This window comes from Spodoptera frugiperda, chromosome 25 (assembly GCF_023101765.2).
Source record: "Spodoptera frugiperda isolate SF20-4 chromosome 25, AGI-APGP_CSIRO_Sfru_2.0, whole genome shotgun sequence".
In the NCBI taxonomy this organism is placed as follows: Eukaryota; Metazoa; Arthropoda; class Insecta; order Lepidoptera; family Noctuidae; genus Spodoptera; species Spodoptera frugiperda.
This window is the reverse complement of record NC_064236.1, coordinates 21092803-21112186: the sequence shown is the minus strand read 5'-3', so window position 1 is coordinate 21112186 and position 19384 is coordinate 21092803. Positions and strand designations below refer to the sequence as shown.

Genomic DNA, 19384 nt, shown 5'->3' with positions numbered 1-19384 from the left:
CTTGTTGTTATTGTTTTATGGTCACAGTGAATAATTGATCTCTTAAATGGCGTTGATTTGTTTTTTAAAGCCGAAAGACGGGAAATCTTTGGAATGATAGAAAAGGCATGGACTCGGAAAAATCAAAGGTTGTTGGACCGCGCACTGAACCCCTTGCGTGCACAGGGACGTCTGATGGGATTGACTGACAGTGAAGAAGAACCCGAAGAACAGTCTTCTGTTATGAATGCTGTCAAAGAGGCAGAAGATTGCATCGTTCGAGGCCCAATCATGAACTACACTAGGTTCAAAGAGGTAAATATCTTTGTATAAATTAATAATTCACTTTCCCTGTGAACTACATGGGGTACTTTCTATGACAGATTTGGATTAAATTCACTGTGGGTCTTATTCCATTATTTTCAATTTGAATTTTTATCATCGCCCGACAAAAATATCTTGTTCAGGCCCTTATTTTAACTTAGATCCTCTTCTATCACTACAAACATTTCAATAAAATAATTATAACTGTCAGGGAAACAAGGACTTGATTGCACGGTTGGCGCGGTGGCTGGGCAACTGGCTGCCGCGCAACGTGTAGCGGGTTCGATTCTCGCACGGAGCAACACTTTGTGTTATCCACAAATTGTTGTTTCGGGTCTGTGTGTCATGTGTATGTGAACTTGTATGATTGTAAACGCACCCACGACACAGGAGAAAATACTAGTGTGGGGTAACGTTTAAAAAAAATAAATAAAAAAACATAAATTTTGCACTAAAGAGATCCATTACTTTGCAGCTCGCCGAGTCTACATACAGTATCGTTTATGGTTATGGAATTACTCGAGAGAACAATCCTATGAGTCTCGAACAGAAAGAAGAGTTGTACTGGCGCTACGTGGTTCAGGGCAACGAGCACATATGTGTCGCCACCGCCGCCATCGATACTGGCTCCGACCCCTCGCGAGGAAGTAGCCGTACGTTAACCTTGAAGGTAATTATTAATCGAATGAACCATTGTTGTGTATTCAATGTACCTATTATAGTCTGCGTGTAGTAGCAATGTGGGATAAAAGAAGCCTCGTAAACTTACCCTTGAATCACTTGTTGTTTGCGGTAGTTGTTGGTGAATTGTCTTCCTGTGCCACTCCTATAAGTGATACCAACAAAAACATCCTTTGGTTACTCTTTTCCAATCAGATTCACAATACAATTCATGGTTACATTGTTTCGATTGCTTCAACTATGTGAGAACAATGTAAAACTAATATTTAGTCAAAGTGATAGAAAAAGAAAATAACCCTGAGGACAACAATCTTAATGCAGTCTGGAGCTGACCAGTCCCAGTTGACAGCGCCCGTTCACGAACATGACACGTACACCAGCACCGCCCAACTCAACCATGTTGCAGGGAATCGAGCGATCCAATGCCCGTGCCACCGCCAATGAGACCTTTGAGTGAGCATGACAACTCCAAGCTGACACAAGTGCATTCTACTAGTCTAATACAGTTTTAGCTAATTACAGGGCTCTCACATTTACAATGATTGTATCTAATTTAACAGAACAAATTGAAATAACATGGTTTTATTATTACATTATTGGAATTACTTTATTTTTTCGTTACCCTGTGGAGCTGGACCAGCCTGCCTCCAAGCATTTTTATCCTCTATATAATCATTCAATTTGTAGTATGCTAATCTACACATCGTTTTTTTAATACATAATTTAAATTGTCTTTCATTTAGGTGTTTTATTTCCTCTGGAATTTTGTTATAACATTTAACACCGAATCCCATGAACGACTTACTTATTTTTGACAATCTAAAGAATGGCTGGCTCAATCTATCCTTATGTCTAGTTTCATAATTGTGTCTGTCAGACACTTTGTCAAACAAGTTTAGATTTTTCCTAACATACATAATGTTTTCATAGATAAATTGACATGGAACGGTCATAATATTGATCTCCTTAAACTTTTCCCTGAGAGATTCGCGACGACCAAGATTGTAGATAGCTCTGACGGCGCGCTTTTGTAAAATAAAAATAGACTCAATGTCAGCAGCCTGTCCCCACAGTAAAATGCCGTACGACATGATGCTATGGAAGTAACTGAAGTACACTAGTCTTGCCGTGTCTATGTCGGTTAACTGTCGGATTTTCCAGACAGCATAAGCTGCAGAGCTTAATCGTCCCGCTAGAGATGTAATGTGAGGACCCCATTGCAATTTGTCGTCTACGGTGATTCCCAGGAAAGTAGTCTCTTTTACAAATTCTAATTTTTCACGATTCAATAATATGTCACATTTATTACTTTTAACATTTGGCAAAACAAATCTAATACATTTTGTCTTTTTATCGTTTAAGACTAAGTTATTGACTGTAAACCAATTCTGAACCTTCATTAGAGCATCATTTACGTCGTCATAATTATTTGTTCGTCTGTTTATTTTAAAAACTAGTGATGTGTCATCAGCAAATAATACCATTTGAGGTTCATTTTTGAATAAATGGGGCAAGTCATTTATATATGCCAAAAATAGGAATGGACCTAGTATTGATCCCTGAGGTACACCCATAGATACGCTAGCCCCATGTGAGTTTACTTTGTTTATTTGAACTTTAAGTTGCCTATCCTGAAGGTATGACTTTAATAGATTTAGCGATACCCCTCGAATGCCGTAGTGTTCTAGCTTCAGCAACAAAGTCCCATGCTCAACACAGTCAAATGCCTTCGAAAGGTCACAAAATATTCCGATAGCGTCCTGAGCTTCTTCCCACGAGGCGAAAATCCGTTTAATCAGAGCTACCCCCGCGTCAGTAGTAGAGCGTCCTTTGGTAAACCCGTATTGTTGATCATGAAAGATAGAATTCATGTTAAAGTGACGCAGCATCTGAGTAAGTATCAGTTTTTCAAATACTTTACTGAGTACTGGTAAAATAGAGACCGGCCTATAGTTATTGGGTTCTGCACTATCACCGGATTTAAATAATGGAACTACTTTACTATGTTTCATTAAATTTGGAAAAACTCCTTGATCTACACTTTTGTTAAAAATTAAAGCTAGATGAGGCGCTATAGTCTCTATAAAAGACCTAAAAGACCTATTGAAATCGGAAATCATATCCTAACCGACATTCCCCAGAGATCTTCAGTCGACTTAACTTTAATATCTTTAAATGCTTTGATGACTGCTTGTGGGTTTGTGTATTGAAATCGGAAATCAGAAGTGCATTCTTTAACATTACTTTTAAGAAGCTCGATAGAAAGAGATGGAGACGATTTCAATGCTTCCGTAGTTTTTAGCGGAATATTCTTAAAGAAACTTTCGAATTCCTGAGCAACTTTTAAATTTGTACTGATGCGTCCGTTTTCAGTATTTAAATTAAATTCAACATTACGTGGTTTATTTCTACCTGTCTCGTTATTAATTATATTCCAGGTAGTTTTTATTTTGTTTTCCGCGGTCTTAATTTTACTGCTAATATGAAGTGCTTTAGCATGCTTACAAACCGATTTAAATATTTTTGAGTACCTGGAGACATGACTGTGGAAAGCCTCACTACTATTAAATGGTTTCATGCCGTAAAGTTCAAACAACTTTTCCCTACTTATACGAATACCTGGTGTAGCCCAGTCACAAAAAACAAACTTACATTGAATGTGTTTACGTTTTAAAGGGAACAATTTATCATACTGTGTTTTAATAATGGATAATAAGTTGTCATAAATCTCACTCGGGTATTCACTAGCATGTATTTGGTTGCCTAATTCATTTTTTAAGTTGTGATTTAATAACTCAATTTTTTTATTTGTGAATTGTCTGAACATAATTTCCCTATTTTGTACAGTCGTGACAGTGTTAAAGTTGACTGTCAGCCCACTGTGATCAGATGGTAATCTATTTACAATGTCCTTATGTAAATAATCACAGTTGCAAAAAATATTATCTATACATGTCGCCGAGGTGGATGTTACTCGGGTGGGCTCTAGGAAAATATTAGACAAATCAAATGATTTAAAGAGACTCAACAAATTAGTACAATTATTGTTCTTTTCCAGGAGATCAACATTAAAATCGCCACATACTATAACATGTTTACTACTGGAACATGTTTTCTGTAGTACATCTTCCATTACTGAATTGAAAATACTAAGATTCTGCAAAATAGGAGGCCTATAAACACACACTACAATATGCCTATCCAGCTCAACACAGGACAACTCTATTGTGTGCTCTACTGATAGTAATGTAATATCTTGTCTTTCTTTATATTTCACTGACTCTTTCACTAAGATCAAGCTACCACCATGTATCATTGATTGACGGCAAAAAAAGTTGCCAACACAATAGTTTTTAAAATTAATAGATTCTACTTGATAACTTTTCAGCCAATGTTCAGTTATACAAACAATATCATACTTAAATTTTTCTAAAAACAATTCAATTTCTAGAGTTTTTGATGAAAAGCCCTGCATATTTTGATAAAACAATTGTAACAAATTATCTTGTGTATTCTTCTTATGTACTATTTTCTTAGATTTAGATTTAATTAAACTGCCAGAAGATACCTTTCCAATGCATGTAACATTCATAGAATTTAATTTGATATCTTCTGTTGTCTTAGAATTTAGTTTAAAATATTATCAGGAGTGCCACCCACATTTGCCATCAAATGATGAGTCTCCTTCGTACTATTATATATACTACTTATCTCTATATTATTAGATTGTCTATATAATATAGATTTGTCACTTAAATTATCTAAAACTAAATTAATATTATTTGCTAGCAATCTAGCAAGTAATACTTTACATTTCCTAGGAATATGAATATATTCCTTTGTCAAATTAAATCCACTAACAAATTTGTTAGTGTCGAAAAACAATAATTTGTCCTTATGACAACATGTCAATGTGAACATTAAATTATTCAGGTAATGAATATTTTTGTTTTGTGTTTCTGACAAAGTGTCAGAATATGGGAAGGCACATATTACCCTCATTCCTATATCTAAATTCAATAAGGTTTCGATACCATCCAATACATCCCGCTTTTTAACCCCAGTACTATCACCCATCAATAACACTATAGGCTGATTTTGTGTGATACATTGTTGTTTTATTTTTTGTATCATCTGTGAAAATTTGATGTCATTATAACAGTAATTGGTCATACTATAATTATAATTGAGGCAATTTGAAATAAGAGACCCAATACCCGCTCCTATTGAGTCAGTGAATACACAAGCATTCTTATCAGTACCTGGCCGGGTAACCATATGTGGAACAGATGTATTATGTTCCGGCTCAGGAGGCAGGGTGTGGGTACAACTACAAGAAAGGTTATTTGCCAGTGATTCATATCTCTCAGCACTATAAGTTACTAAGTCTACTAGTTTACCCGCCTCAATCATGTGTTTATTAATTTCTGATTGAGCGGATTCATATTTTTCAAACATCTGATTTAGGAACATTTCTCTCTGTAGTAATTCTTGTCTGAGAGCTTGAATATCTAAGTCATATATAGTTTTACTTTGTTCTAATTCATTATGACAAGATTTTATCTCACTAATTAGTTGTACTTTTTGTTTTCTTAAAGTTAGATTTAATTTAGATAGATTTTGCCTCTTTTTAAGTTTTTTAATAGTTTTGTTTAATTTAATATATTTTTTAATTTTATTGTGGCTGTTTAGCATGGGGCACGCGGTCGGCACCGTAATGGCATCATCACCCGTTAAGTCTATTACAATGGCTGGCTCACATGCGTCACCAGACCCACTCCCGACTAACTCCTCATATAAACTTTGAGTGTTGTCTGTCACTACTGACTGTTTAACTGCCTCTAATGAACGTATTGAGTTGTAGGCTTCTCTTAATTCATGCTCTAGTTGTGAAATGCGTGTTAAGGCATGTTCATGAGTGTCGGTGCACTGCTGGAAGGTAGTAACCTTTTGAATCAATAAATCATGTTGTTGTAGTAGGTCTGTGTGACACATATGAAGTTCAGCCAATTCCGATTTAAGTTTAGTGTTTTTATTAATAATTTTTGTAACTTCCACTTCACTGTCGTCACGTTCCTGTAACAGCTGACTACAAAGGTGCTTGGATGACTCCAGCTCCTTAAGTGCTGCTCTCAGTTTGCCCTCGGTTTCCTTTCCTCTGGTCATCATACTGAATATGGATGAGATACTGAAAGTAAAAGAAAAAGAACAGCAAAAAGATAGGGAAAATGACTTGAAATAATGGAAATTATGGAAATTAGTGGATCTATCTACAAGATCTTATAAGAAGAACTGGAGAAAAAGTAGATTGAAAGCTTTAATTTAAATTTTTAGACAAGTATGATGAATATTAATTTATAATTTAATAATGTAGGTAGTGGGTAGGTACTAAGGAACTATATTTAAATTTTAGTTATTTAAACTTGAGCTAGGTATAAATAAGCCCTAACAACATTAATAACACTACTAGTAGTGCTATTACCTAATCGTTTCTTACACTTAAGAATATAATTTTTTTTTTTTTTTTTTTGTAATAGTTTTCTTAAGTAACAAACTTAGTTAAGTTTTTGTAATATTTCTTTGTTACATGGTGAAAGTTCTTATCGTCGTGTTTATAACTTTTCACGCAAACTGAGGACAGTTATGTATGATTTTAATTAATATTACGGTGGTTTTTATATTATTATGTAATGATTATCGCTAATACTCCCCTGGTTTTATGTTTTAAATTGAATATTTGTTTCGTCCGTTGGCCGTTGACAGCTCGCAGGAACTTTTCGATTTTGTGGTCCATAAGTATTGAAGGTATCTCACCAGTCATACGGTATAGGGCAGGTGGTCCCGTTTTGGCCACTTTAAGAATTTTGTCGACTTTACGGCTTTCTTAACTTATAGTTTTTGTTATCACGAACATATTTCTTGTAAAAAGTCATTTAACATATATTAACCTTGCCTAAGAAAACCCTTATTTTAAAGTATGTCCAATAAAAAAAAATGGTACAAAAAAGAAAAAAAAAGGGAGTTTGTGCCATTTTTGGCCAGATTCGTGCCATTTCTGGCCACGGTCGTGTGCCAGTTCTGGCCATCAAAAAATACAATAAAAGTAATCAAAATTTATTAATCAAATTTGACATTTTACAAACAATGGTTTTTATTTAGTTAGGAAAATATGAAATATTATAACTTCACTTGAATTTAACTTACAAATAAAGATATCAACATTTATATGACGTAGGTAAAAGTTGCAAAGTAAACTGACCTTCCCTTTGTGTGAAGGCATTTTATTGCATCAGTGAAAATGAAAAATATGTATTTGTTGATATGTAAAGGCAAGGAAAAAAACCACGATAAAATAAATAAATTACGATAAATGGCCAGAAGTGGGGTATCTATGTACACCAGTTTTGGTCAGCCATGTGGCCAAAGATGGAGAAATTCATAATTTTGTCTCCATTAGTGACCTTCTAATAACCTCACTTCAGAAACAAATGGCGACAAAATAACTTAAGTTTCACTTAGACAATATATGTATTCTTCATGTAGTATTAATATAAACATCCAAAAAAATAAACAAAGATTTTAAAAATAAAAACCTAATCCTCACCCGCTCGCCTTAGCTTTTTTGTTAAGATCTTAACAATTTCACCCTCAACTAAAAATAATGACTTGTTGCATCGAAGTGAAGTTTGACAAATCATAGCTGCCAACGGTATCAGTGTCTACAATATTCAATATTTTAAATACTGTACATGACAGAGTAATTTATTTGTGCATGCCTTAGTTATAAATATTTGAAGGTCCAAATGGCCACAAAGGGGTCGATGGCCACAACCGGGTCACCTACGATATATAATATATGTTTTCAATTTACTTATTTGTTTTTGCCAGAGGTAATGTATGTATATCTATTAGCCCTCTTCTACCATTCTGCCTTTAAATGTAATCTCTGTATTGCTGATTTAGGATGTAGATTATTGTGCTTTGTGAGTGTAGGGCGTATTGTGCGTTCGAGTTGTTCTGTATCTGTTTTTGTCCCTTTAATTATTCCAAATGAGTAAGTTAGTATGGGAATAGCGATAGTGTTTATAGCTTTTACTAAGTATTTTCCAGAAAAGTTGTGTTTTGCTAATGGCGTATATTCTTCTTTTATAATATTCTACGGTGAGTGCATTTTTTATTTTCACATGGTCGAGTCCTTTTAGTTGCGTGTAACCTAAATATTTGTATAAGTCAGTTGGTTCTAAGGCTGATATAGTGTCTGTGTTGTTTACTATGTAGGCCCCAGGTTGAATTTTGCCTCTTACTATCCTTTTATCACTGAGATCCCTAAAAAACCTAGTAGATGTCAAATGTACTGTCATTGACAGCTTGTCCAGTGTTGCCAACTCAGTGGAATTTCCACTAGATCCGGTGGTTTAGACAAGTATTTTAGCGGGAAAATATTGATTTAGTGGCTAGTGGATTTTTTAGTGGACTAGATTGTTTCAGTTAGTGGTAAGTAAAATGCTGTATGATTTCTAGTTAAATATACTTAATTGATACACTTGTTGGCAAGATAATAAATTTTATTGTAACTTTCGTGAGACATACTAAATTAATTATTATGTTATCGGCTTACTCACGTACTGTTTTGACGATTAACTCGACTAGTTTCAAGCCATGCAAGAGGCTCATATTCATGAGGAGCATTTCGCGACATACGACGCGGCGATTGTCACGCTGCTACGTAGCAGCGTGACAATCGCCGCGTCGTGTGTTATAATAATTAAGATAATAAATTGCCTACTCAGAAGGTAAATATTTTTACGCACAATATTAAAGATTTTGTAGATATGAAATGCTATTTGGGGTACCGATTTGAAATTCACTTAACATCTATGAAACAGAAAGTACTACCGCCTGATCAGGAAGAAGGACTGCGCCTTAGATTGTTCGAAAACTTAAAACTCATGAAAAACAGAATTCAGTATTTTAATTTCCCATCATACTTACAGAACCCAAATTTTGGCTTCTGCACAGGCAATAACAGAATCAAGACTTTTTGAAGCATTTATACAAAATTTGCAATCTCAAATGTCTCATTAGTATGTCTAAAAAGTCAGTTTATATAAAGAATATTTTAAAATATATTATATGTAGATTATATTAAGCACAAAAATCTAATAATGCAATTAAAATAAAACCCTTTTAAATAATGTGCGTAGTTATTGAAAGAGTAAAGGGGAGCATGAAAATATTATTCATTATCCCTTTTTTCTAGATTGTGTAATGATCTTGAGGAATTCTGGTTGTTTGTGGTTTCTGATGGATTTCACGTACTCTTTTGGTGAGCTGATAAAAATTAAGTTGGCAAGCTTGTCAAACTCGTTGGCGCGCTTGTGTTTGTGTGATTTCAGATTTTGTTATTTGTGTTGTTATAATTATATGATTCCTAGTTGCCGATTGCAGAAACTTGCCGAAAGTTGACTATTTAATGCTATTGCAATATATGCACGAAAATGAATGCTATAATATTGCAGAAACACGTAGTGCCAGTGTTGTTGTTTTTACAGGCACAAAACAATATTTTGGATCCTTCATTGACGTATATGTTTCATTGAAATCCATTTTATTGACGAAATAATGTCAATCAACAGTTGTGAATAATAACAATAAGCTGTGTGTCAATTCGATATGAAAATATTGTGTAAAATCAATTTCGATTTCGAATGTAAATATGTATAATTTTTTTTTCTTTATTGGCAACCGAGTTCAATCCAGTGTCCATGTCACCCAGATTAATAAACCATCGAACTTTAACTATCTGGTAGTTGTTAGTAATGCAATATTAACAATACTACACACCGTATTTTCAAATTATTTTCATTAAGGAATTTGGATAGACATTTAATAACCTTATGTGAATAATAAGTTAGGAGGGAGTGGAAATTTATTGGAAGAGGGATTTGGATATTGGGGAGTTTTTCATATATAGTCTGAAGGACTGGGAATTCAGAGGGCAGGAAAAAAGTAACTGATCCAGACTACCCTCATCAATTTGCACAGTGAACTGTCACGGACACGGATCTTGTTAAAGGTCTCAGCTAGGGAATCCAATCCGGACTATCCGTAATCCGAAAAATCCGGATATCCGTACATTTTTACTCGAGTTGTCAATCCGGATTCGAAAATCAAATCCGCGGATTTTCTGAATAATAAGAAATCGTAATTCGCAATGACATTATCACGCGTATGTTCGGCTCGCGTCCTCCAGAGGTAGTGTTGGTTATTCCGCTTAATATAATTCGGCTAATAAATCGATTAAAAACAGTTAATAGTCATTAATAGCCAACTATGGATGATACTGTTAATGTTATTTTAGTGATTGGAAACTTCCCTTCATGGTTTTCAGGCTTAGTAATGTCAGATTAGACTTAATTTTCATCATCTTTCTTTATCTTTTTTTTTTTTTTTTTTGAGGGGGAAAATCATCCAATGACTTCTCCCGCCCTAGGTGAGGCGAGAGGGAGTGTCTTCTTCTGCTTTGAACCGGAGCCCCGGTAACCTTTTACGTTGTCCGCAGCTCCGGGTCGGGCATCAGCCCTGCTGGGCCTCATCTGTGGTGGTCTGGCTCTTTGAGGCGCGCGCGGAACGCGACGCGCCGCACGCACGGGTCTGGTTCTGGTCGGGCGGCGAGCTACCCTTGCTCGCCGTCCGCAGACCCGCACTTACGGTGGCCGGAGATCGTCACGCGATCCCCGACGCCCGGAGTCCGGAGTCTACTGCGGCGGCTAGGACGTGAGGAGGATCGTTCTCTCACGCGCTCCGTCTCCTCCTTAGCTAGCATGACTGCTTCGCAAAAGGAGGAGACGGCGTCCCATCCCCCCTCGCTCCGCACCATGGCCTGAACCAGAGCCGGACGCGAGAGGTCACCGTCGCCGATCACATCCCTAAGAACACGGCGGTGCTCAGCCCATGCAGGGCACACCGCTACTGTATGCTCCACTTATAATATTATAAAGCTGAATGAAGAGTTTGTTTGTTTGTTTGAACGCGCTAATCTCCAGAACTACTGGTCCGATTTGAATAATTCTTTTTGTGTTGAATAGTGCATTTATTGAGGAAGGCTATAGACTATAAAACATCACGCTATGACCAATAGGAGCCAAGCAGAGCGGGTGAAACCGCTTGGAAGTAGCTAGTAGTAAATAAATGTGCACTTTAAAACTATTCTGTAGGTCTACTCTAATTCAAAGAAAACGAAGTTTTGTCCAAAACTTCGCAGATTTCGTACTACAATTTTATTCTATTTATTGCGAACTTACGGGAACCAAAATAAACGAATGAAATGAAGATAAATAAATAGGTTTTGATATGAAATTAAAAATAAAACGTTATTTCAAGTAATTCTATTAGTAAATCAAGAAAACCTACGGCTGAAGATTAAACGAAATTTCGGATTCGAGAACCGGAGTAGGCCCCCTCTGGTCTATTTAAAAATTTTCAATCAGCTATTTACATAAATTTTTGGTAATTAATTTTTTTATGCTTAGTTATTTTTTTAATTCCTAATCAGTCATTTAGTTTTTTATTTGTTGCTCAAAAATAATTTCCTGCCTAATTACTGCTAGAAACACTGGATTCTTCAAAATCTCCTAAGTTTGGTACATCGATTGGATCGGACGCTAACGGATTTATTTCTGGTGTATTAAGAAGTACAGGTTCATTACAGTCACAGGATATTTCATCGATTTCTGATGTTGGATATAAAAAACTTCATATTATTAAACTAACATAAGTAGATTTGTTTATTTTCATGAAAAATCCGTAAAATCCGGATAATCCGGATTGGACCAAAAATCCGTTCTTAAAAATCCGGATTTTCAAAACACGGCGGATTTGCATTCTCTAGTCTCAGCACACATATGGGATCGGAAAGGGATCGTCACCGTATCGCCTCGAGCCGTTCAGAATGGTTTGTATTAAACTCCGCACTGCAACGCACACTAATCGGAATAATAACGTAATCGCCTCGCCTCGGAACAGGCCCCGAACTTGAATTCCCGCGCTTACGGCTCATCGTCCCCGCGCTTACGTTTCTCCGTCCCCGCGCTTACGTCTCTCCGTACCCGAGCTCACATCTCTTCGTCCACCCTTTCCCCTTTCCCCTCCCGCGACGGGACGGCGAGGCGTAAGCGCGGTGTCGCCTAGCCGTAGCCGAGTTGACGTACAGGCGCTGCTGATACGCTTTCGTTACGTGCATACGTTGACGCCTGGTTGACAGCGAGGCAAAAGGCGTTACGGTTACGATCCCTTTCCGATCCCATATGTGTGCTGAGACCTTTAGGAAGACCGGACTACAACAGTGGTCTAGACGGAGTCTACATAAGGACGTAACAGTGTGTCGAGGGAACTTTTTGTACTTGGAAAATCAAGGCTTCGGCGTCGGTTTGAATGCTGGCGTAAAAAACTCTTTTGCGTTTGGAGGAGTCCGCCCACACTGCAGCCCACGAGTTGAACAATTTATGTTTGGTATCGGCACGTATGTCGTATCCACATACGATGTGGTGTTGACGTTCAACATTGTTAGAGACCGCAAACTTAGCTAACGTGTCTGCACATTCGTTGCCGCATATACCAGAGTGGCCAGGAATCCATGCGATCTCCACATTAAGGCCATCTTTTTAGCAGGCGAGAAGTAATGTTTTAATTTCAATGATTAGACTACTATAGATCCGGGAATGAAGCTGGTCCTGACAAAGGGATTTAATACTACTACGGGAGTCTGAAAAAAAATACGGAGTTACTAAGGTTATGCGATTTAATAAACTTTATAGATTCTAAAATGCCAGCACATTCACCAGTGTAGACAGAGGCCTCAGGGGGACATTTGAAGAGCAAAGCAATTCTGGAATTCTGGTAGTATGCTGCCACACCTGTGCATCCATTTCGGGACAATTTGAAGGCGTCCGTGTAAACCACGTTCCAGCCTTTCCAGTACTTGCTCAGCGCGCGTTCAAATTCACCTTTAGCGTCTACAGAAGATTTGGAGATGCCAAGCCCCAGAACAAGCCTTGGCCTGAAATGTACGACCTCATATGCGGAAGAGAAAACAGGAAGTGTAGGATACTGACTGATGGGTGCAGAGAGGTTTTTAAGCTCCCTGTACCTAACAATTACCGGGGGGACAGATTTATGATTCCAATACGCAGAGGAATCGTATGAACTGTGGACCTGACCTAAAATAGGAAGGAGGGGATGTGTTGAAAGGGAAAGGATTTTTGAGATGAAACGGTTTGCCAGGTATTGTCTTCGAAGGTTAAGGGGAGGCTCCGCACATTCAACTTGCAAAGCATTTATGGGGGATGATTTCATAGCTCCAATAATTACTCTAAGGCATTTGGCCTGAATGGGGTCTAGTTTTTTTAGTGCTTGCTTATTGCAGGGTGCGCAAGGAAGCAGCAATAGTCCATTACATTTCTGACCAATGCATTGTATATGAGCTTCAATGTATACCCCACCATACCCCGGCCAGAGCTCTGAGTATGGATACTGACCTTTCGCATCTTCTAATTACGGTGTCTATGTGATCCACCCCCGACATCTTAGAGTCGAGAGTGACTCCCAGGAATCTAGCACTACCCTTAATGGGAATACCCTGACCATCAATCTCCAAACGGAGATCTGGAATGCGACCACTGCGTGTAAAAATGACAGCTGAGCTTTTTGGAGCGCTTAGAGACAATCCATGACTAAGTAGCCATTGGTATAATGAGGTTAAACAAACATTCATCGATTGGCATTGAAACATTCATCTGTAATGGAGCTACCAGTGACCATTAATGCGATATCGTCCGCATACTGTAGGGCACTGCAATCATAATTTAGACAGGAAGGAAGGTCATGCGTGTAATATTATATAATATGGGACTTAGGACTGACCCCTGAGGTAAACCTCTCCAGGCCGTCCTCTGTACTGGGTTATCCTCAGGAGTTCTCAGTTGGAGGGTGCGGTTGGAAAGGATACAGCCTATAATCTGGCAAATCCTATTCGGGATTCTCAGCTTTTGCAGTTTCTGCCTGAGAAGGGGTAAGAGGACCGAGTCATAGGCCGCTGAAACGTCCAGAAAGACCGCCACCAACGACTCATCCCTGCTAAGGGCTAATCGTACAGAAGACGTGAGAGTATCAGCCGTACCTAGACCCTTCCCGAAGCCGAATTGAGTCGCCAGAAGCAGCCTCCGACTTTCTACCAGCCATTCCAGTCGATAGTCTGAACCCCATCTATAGTGGTGGTTGAAGTCACCCATTACAAGTAATGGGCCACTTACGGACATTAATAAATTTTTAATTAAATCCAAATGAGAAATAAGTGGGTGCGCAATATAAAACACAAAAATATTTATATCCTCAGCCTTAACAGCGACAACATTTATGTCATCGCCAACGAAGGGTAGAGGGATCTGGGAGAAGGGTACTTTGTTATTACCTAACAAAGCACAACCACCATAACCATCAGATCTGTCATTTCTAACAACGCTGAAACATGGGATCCCGAAATTAGTATCCGGAAGAAACCATGTCTCAGAAATTAAAAAGGAGAGGTCACTCTTCTTGGGAAGAGTACTCCTCGTGTTCCACTGAAGGAGCGTTAAAGGACGGAATTTTATTAATATGTGCGACGTGGTCAGATACGGTTTGAGCAGGGTTGGATAACACTGCCATTAGCATAGTAGAAATTATATTTAATATGTTTTTAGAGCTATTAGGGTTGGTAAAAACACATCATAGTCATGTTTCTACTCAGAAAGATAGAAAGAAATCGGATAGTAACACAAAGTCGCCACGTTACAAGTGCAATTTGTGCAGCTCAAATCATTCTATTTTTTCGTGCGATAAGTTCCTTCTTTTATCATCTAAAGATAAATTTAAAGTTAATCGACGAAAAGAATCTGTGCCGTAACTGTTTACGTGCTGGACACGCGTTAGGTGATTGCTGGTTCGGGCCGTGCAAGCACTGTAATAAAAAGCACAATACATTAATACACAGTGAATTCGTTGACGCTAACGATTCGTCTACTGTTTCACATACAGTACAAATAGTGGCACAACCAGAGTCCACTACAGAAGTCACACACAAAAATATAGATTCTTTCACTGCATCTCATTCTCACATGACTCACACGCCTTACAAAGTTGATAATCTTGATACACGCTATTTTTATGATCAAGTATTATTATCGACAGCACTAGTGGAGATTGCGGATGCAGAAAACAAATATTACACTACCCGTGCTCTTCTTGACAATGGGAGCCAGCACTGTTTTATATCCGAAAAGCTTTGCAAAACTCTTAACATTCCAACGATACAGTCCACTATTCAAGTCATTGGGGTAGGCAACTCCGTGACGCAATCCACACAATTATGTAAAATAAAACTGCGATCTAAAGCAAGCTCCTATAACACACACACAATTGCTTAGTGCTGTCTCAAATTACAGCAATTGTGCTGTAATTTGAGACTAGGCAACGATCATAAAATCGAAATTCCTAATAACATACAACTTGCGGACCCTGACTTTCATTCAAGTAATGAAATTAATTTATTAATTAGTGCCGACAAGTTCTGGGATCTGCTAAACGAAGGCCTAATTCGTTTGCCTAAAGGTCCTTAAACAAAACAAAACCGAATTAAAAACACAAAACCGAATTAAACACAATTCAAATAATACTCGTACACAATGTAATTTCACACGAGCATTAGATATCGAACTTAAACGTTTCTGGGAACTCGAAGAAATCACCTGTAACAAACAAATAATGACAAAGGAAGAAATCGCATGCGAAAAATTGTTTAAAGACACCACTTTGCTTGACCATAAGGGTCGTTTTTCCGTGCGTATTCCACTAAAGGAATCAGCCGATGAGCTGCGCGATACGTTTTCAGTGGCCGAGAACCGGTTCTTGGAACTCGAGCGCAAACTAATTCGAAGTTCACCTAGTTACAGGCAAATGTGTTGCAATTTTATGAAAGAATATTTAAGTTTAGGGCACACATGAGCCGTATCACAGAATATACGCCGCCTTATTATTTCCTGCCTCATCACGGTGTCTTTAGAGAACACAGTACAACTACAAAACTTAGAGTGGTGTTCGACGTGAGTGCTAAGTCAATGTCAGGGAAGTCTTTAAACGACAAACAGTTTACTGGTCCGTCTTTACAAAATGACATATTCGCTATTCTATTACGGTCCTGGCAATTTGAGTATGCCGCATGTGCCGACATAGAGAAAATGTACCGTCAGATATTGATTCAGCCACACCAAAGACAATTACAATTAATTCTTTCGAGGGAGAAGCCGTCGGAACCCCTTGGCATATATCAACTTAACACCGTCACCTATGGGATGGCATCCACGCCTAATTTAAGTATTCGGTGCCTTAAACAACTCGCATCGGAATGCGATGATGACGTCATTGCCCAAGTCATTAATGACGACTTTTACGTGGACAACTTAATAACGGGACATGAGGATCATGTTGAGTGTTGAAGTACAGTTCGTCCGAAGAATTAAACCACCCAGGGACCTTAGTAGAGCTATACAACCTACATAGCTCCGTCCCTCTTGCACTGCTCAGTGGTCGACCATTCTGACACAATTGTAATAGCAGACTAAGGCCCCAGATCAAGTCTAGAGTGAATAGGCTCTTAAGAAACTAGTGCGCCTCACCATCAACGATTACATCACTACTTACCATCAGGTGGGATTGTAGTCAAGCATTAGTTTTTGTCGAATAAAAAAAAAACAAAAATTACTAGAGATATGTACTGGTGTGTCTAAAGTTCTAGAATCGGCTGAATGCAAAACCTTCGCAAACCCAATTAGAATCTACGTTTAAAGAATTATCCCACCCAAAACATAAATGTGAAAGGCTGCCAAGTTCGATAATATTGGAATGCTTCGCCTATAAAAGAAGTGAGATCTAAATAAGTACCAAGTTCCATACACAGACTTCAGTTAAAAATGATATAACTTGGCAAGTTTTAATAGAAAATTATATACTTGACTCATTGCGTGAAAACTTGGTGACAAAAGTGTGTGAAAACTTGTACATAGAAAGTAAAACAAACTTGGCAAGTTTTCACACACTTTGTTATAAACCTACTAAACGCAATGAGTATATATAGCATTCCAATATTATCGAACTTGGCAGCCTTTCACATTTATGTTTTGGGTGGGATTTCATTTATTTTTGTAAGGTTTATTTTCTTTTTTTCTTATTTTACTTTACTTTGACTAAATACAAACTTTCGTAACGAATTTTAGGTCGGTACGACCATTGGAAGATATAGATAATTTTTTTGTTTTAATTCCTTAGGGGTTTGAATTTACACCTTCATTATTTTTAAAACCGACTCACACTTGGCCATTTTCAGATTTTTTCCTTTACCTTGACCTAAAGACCTACCTCCATGCCAAATTTCAAGTCAATACGACCATTGGAAGTGGTCTAGGTTTTTGATGAGTGAGTGAGTCAGTCAGTCAGTCAGTGAATGTATAGTAAAAATAGCGATTTTCTGACGTCAATATCTCAAGACCTACAATAGGTACATTAATGAAATTTTGTATTTTAGATAAGTAAGTATATCTCGACAGATACTAGAAATATCATATGCGTAGATAAAATAGATTTTGAGTTATAGGTGGGTCGAACTTGGCCCGAAATGGTTCGTGTAATATAACCCACGGCCGGTGTGTCTAGATCGTTAGGAGACTCATGTCACACCAAAACGTTAGGATTGGGGTGGTTTAATTCTTCGGACGAACTGTACTTCAACTCTCAACATGAACATACTTTAACTCATGCGACTAAGCGCAGCATTCTTTCCACCATCGCACAAATATACGACACTTTGGGTCTACTCACCCCGATGATAGTCATTGCCAAGATAATACTTCAAAAACTGTGGCTAGCTAAGATAGGTTAGGATGATCCTAATCCTAAGAATATTTTATTGGATTGGCACAATTTTGTTAACGTTAACAAGCTACATTATTTACAACATTTGCGCATACCTCGTTATGTGATAGGAGATAACGCACACACAGTCGAGTTACACATTCTTACCGATTCATCGAAAGATGCATACTAGGCATGTGCGTATATACGTAGCTATACAGATACAGTGATAACCGTCCGTTTGTTATGCGCGAAAAGTAAAGTAGCACCGGTGAAACTGGTTTCCATTCCACGCTTAGAACTGTGCGGCGCGGTAGTAGGCGCGAGACTTTACAAAAGGATAATTTAGTTCGTTACGATTAACCTTTAATAAAATATATTTCTGGTCAGACACTACCGTAGTGCTAGGATGGCTTAAAATGCCACCGAATCAATTAAAACCACTCGTGCAAAACCGTGTTGTGGAAGTGAGCGAACTAACGGGTGATAAAACGTGGCTTCACGTTAGTGGTAAACAAAATCCAGCTGACTTATTATCTCGTGGAGTGCAATTGGATGTGTTGAATTCTTTAGATATGTGGTGGCGAGGACCTTCTTTCTTACACGTTCATGAAATGGAAGGTAAACATAGTAACAATCCAAATATTAATTTTGATAAATTACCCGAATTAAAATCCACAAAAGTCACATTAGTAAATCAAACGATACCGAGTAATTTTCCTTTCGAAAGGTTTTCAAATTTTTATCGTATGCTACGTGCGGTGGCTTACATAATTCGTTTTCTGAATAATTGTCAATATAAAATAAAATCTCGGCGCCTCATAGATAAGTTTGACGGTAGATGAATTAAACACGTCAACAATAATTTAACGCGTATTGCACAACAAGAGTCTTTTCCAACTATTTATGATAACTTAATTAGTAAAAAACCTTTAAAGTGTCCTCGTAATATTTCTAATTTAAATATATTTTTAGACGAGCACAATATAATCAGAGTAGGAGGTAGAATAGAAAATTCCGAATCATTCTCATTCGACAAAAAGCATGGGGCACTTTTGAGTATATACCCACCCGCGACCGGGCTACTACCACTATTTCTCGAAACCATTGTAACCATTTTATCATCATTAAAATCTCAGTTCATCATCATCAGTCTTTTCATCAAAGCCAATATCCTCTTCAACGACGAAAGAAGACGATTGACCACCTTCCTGCACAATTTTACATTTTAAAACACAAAAGGGTTGATTGTTATTGGCCTTGGTGTACTATGAATCATCACTCCACAAATTTCGACTGCACGGTTGGTGCGGTGGCTGGGCAACTGGCTGCCGCGCAACGGGTAGCGGGTTCGATTCCCGCACGGAGCAACTCTTTGTGTGATCCACAAATTGTTGTTTCGGGTCTGGGTGTCATGTGTCTGTGAACTTGTATGTTTGTAAACGCACCCACGACACAG

General features: G+C 37.8%; 1 protein-coding gene across 1 annotated transcript; it reads left to right on the top strand.

Moving 5' to 3' along the window:
- Positions 1–4: 4 nt before the first annotated feature.
- Positions 5–1101, top strand: LOC126912438 (uncharacterized). The gene is made up of 2 exons (XM_050704560.1): positions 5–294; positions 779–1101. Exons 1-2 carry the CDS (start codon positions 94–96, stop codon positions 1034–1036), a joined length of 459 nt encoding a protein of 152 aa, XP_050560517.1. The 5' UTR covers positions 5–93; the 3' UTR covers positions 1037–1101.
- Positions 1102–19384: the final 18283 nt, after the last annotated feature.

What these genes read in the sequence shown, in the direction of transcription:
- LOC126912438 (XM_050704560.1), top strand. Translation starts at nt 94, where the DNA reads ATGATAGAAAAGGCATGGACTCGGAAAAATCAAAGGTTGTTGGACCGC. An exon ending in ACTACACTAGGTTCAAAGAG is followed by an intron (nt 295 to 778) that starts GTAAATATCTTT and finishes ATTACTTTGCAG; the next exon opens with CTCGCCGAGTCTACATACAG.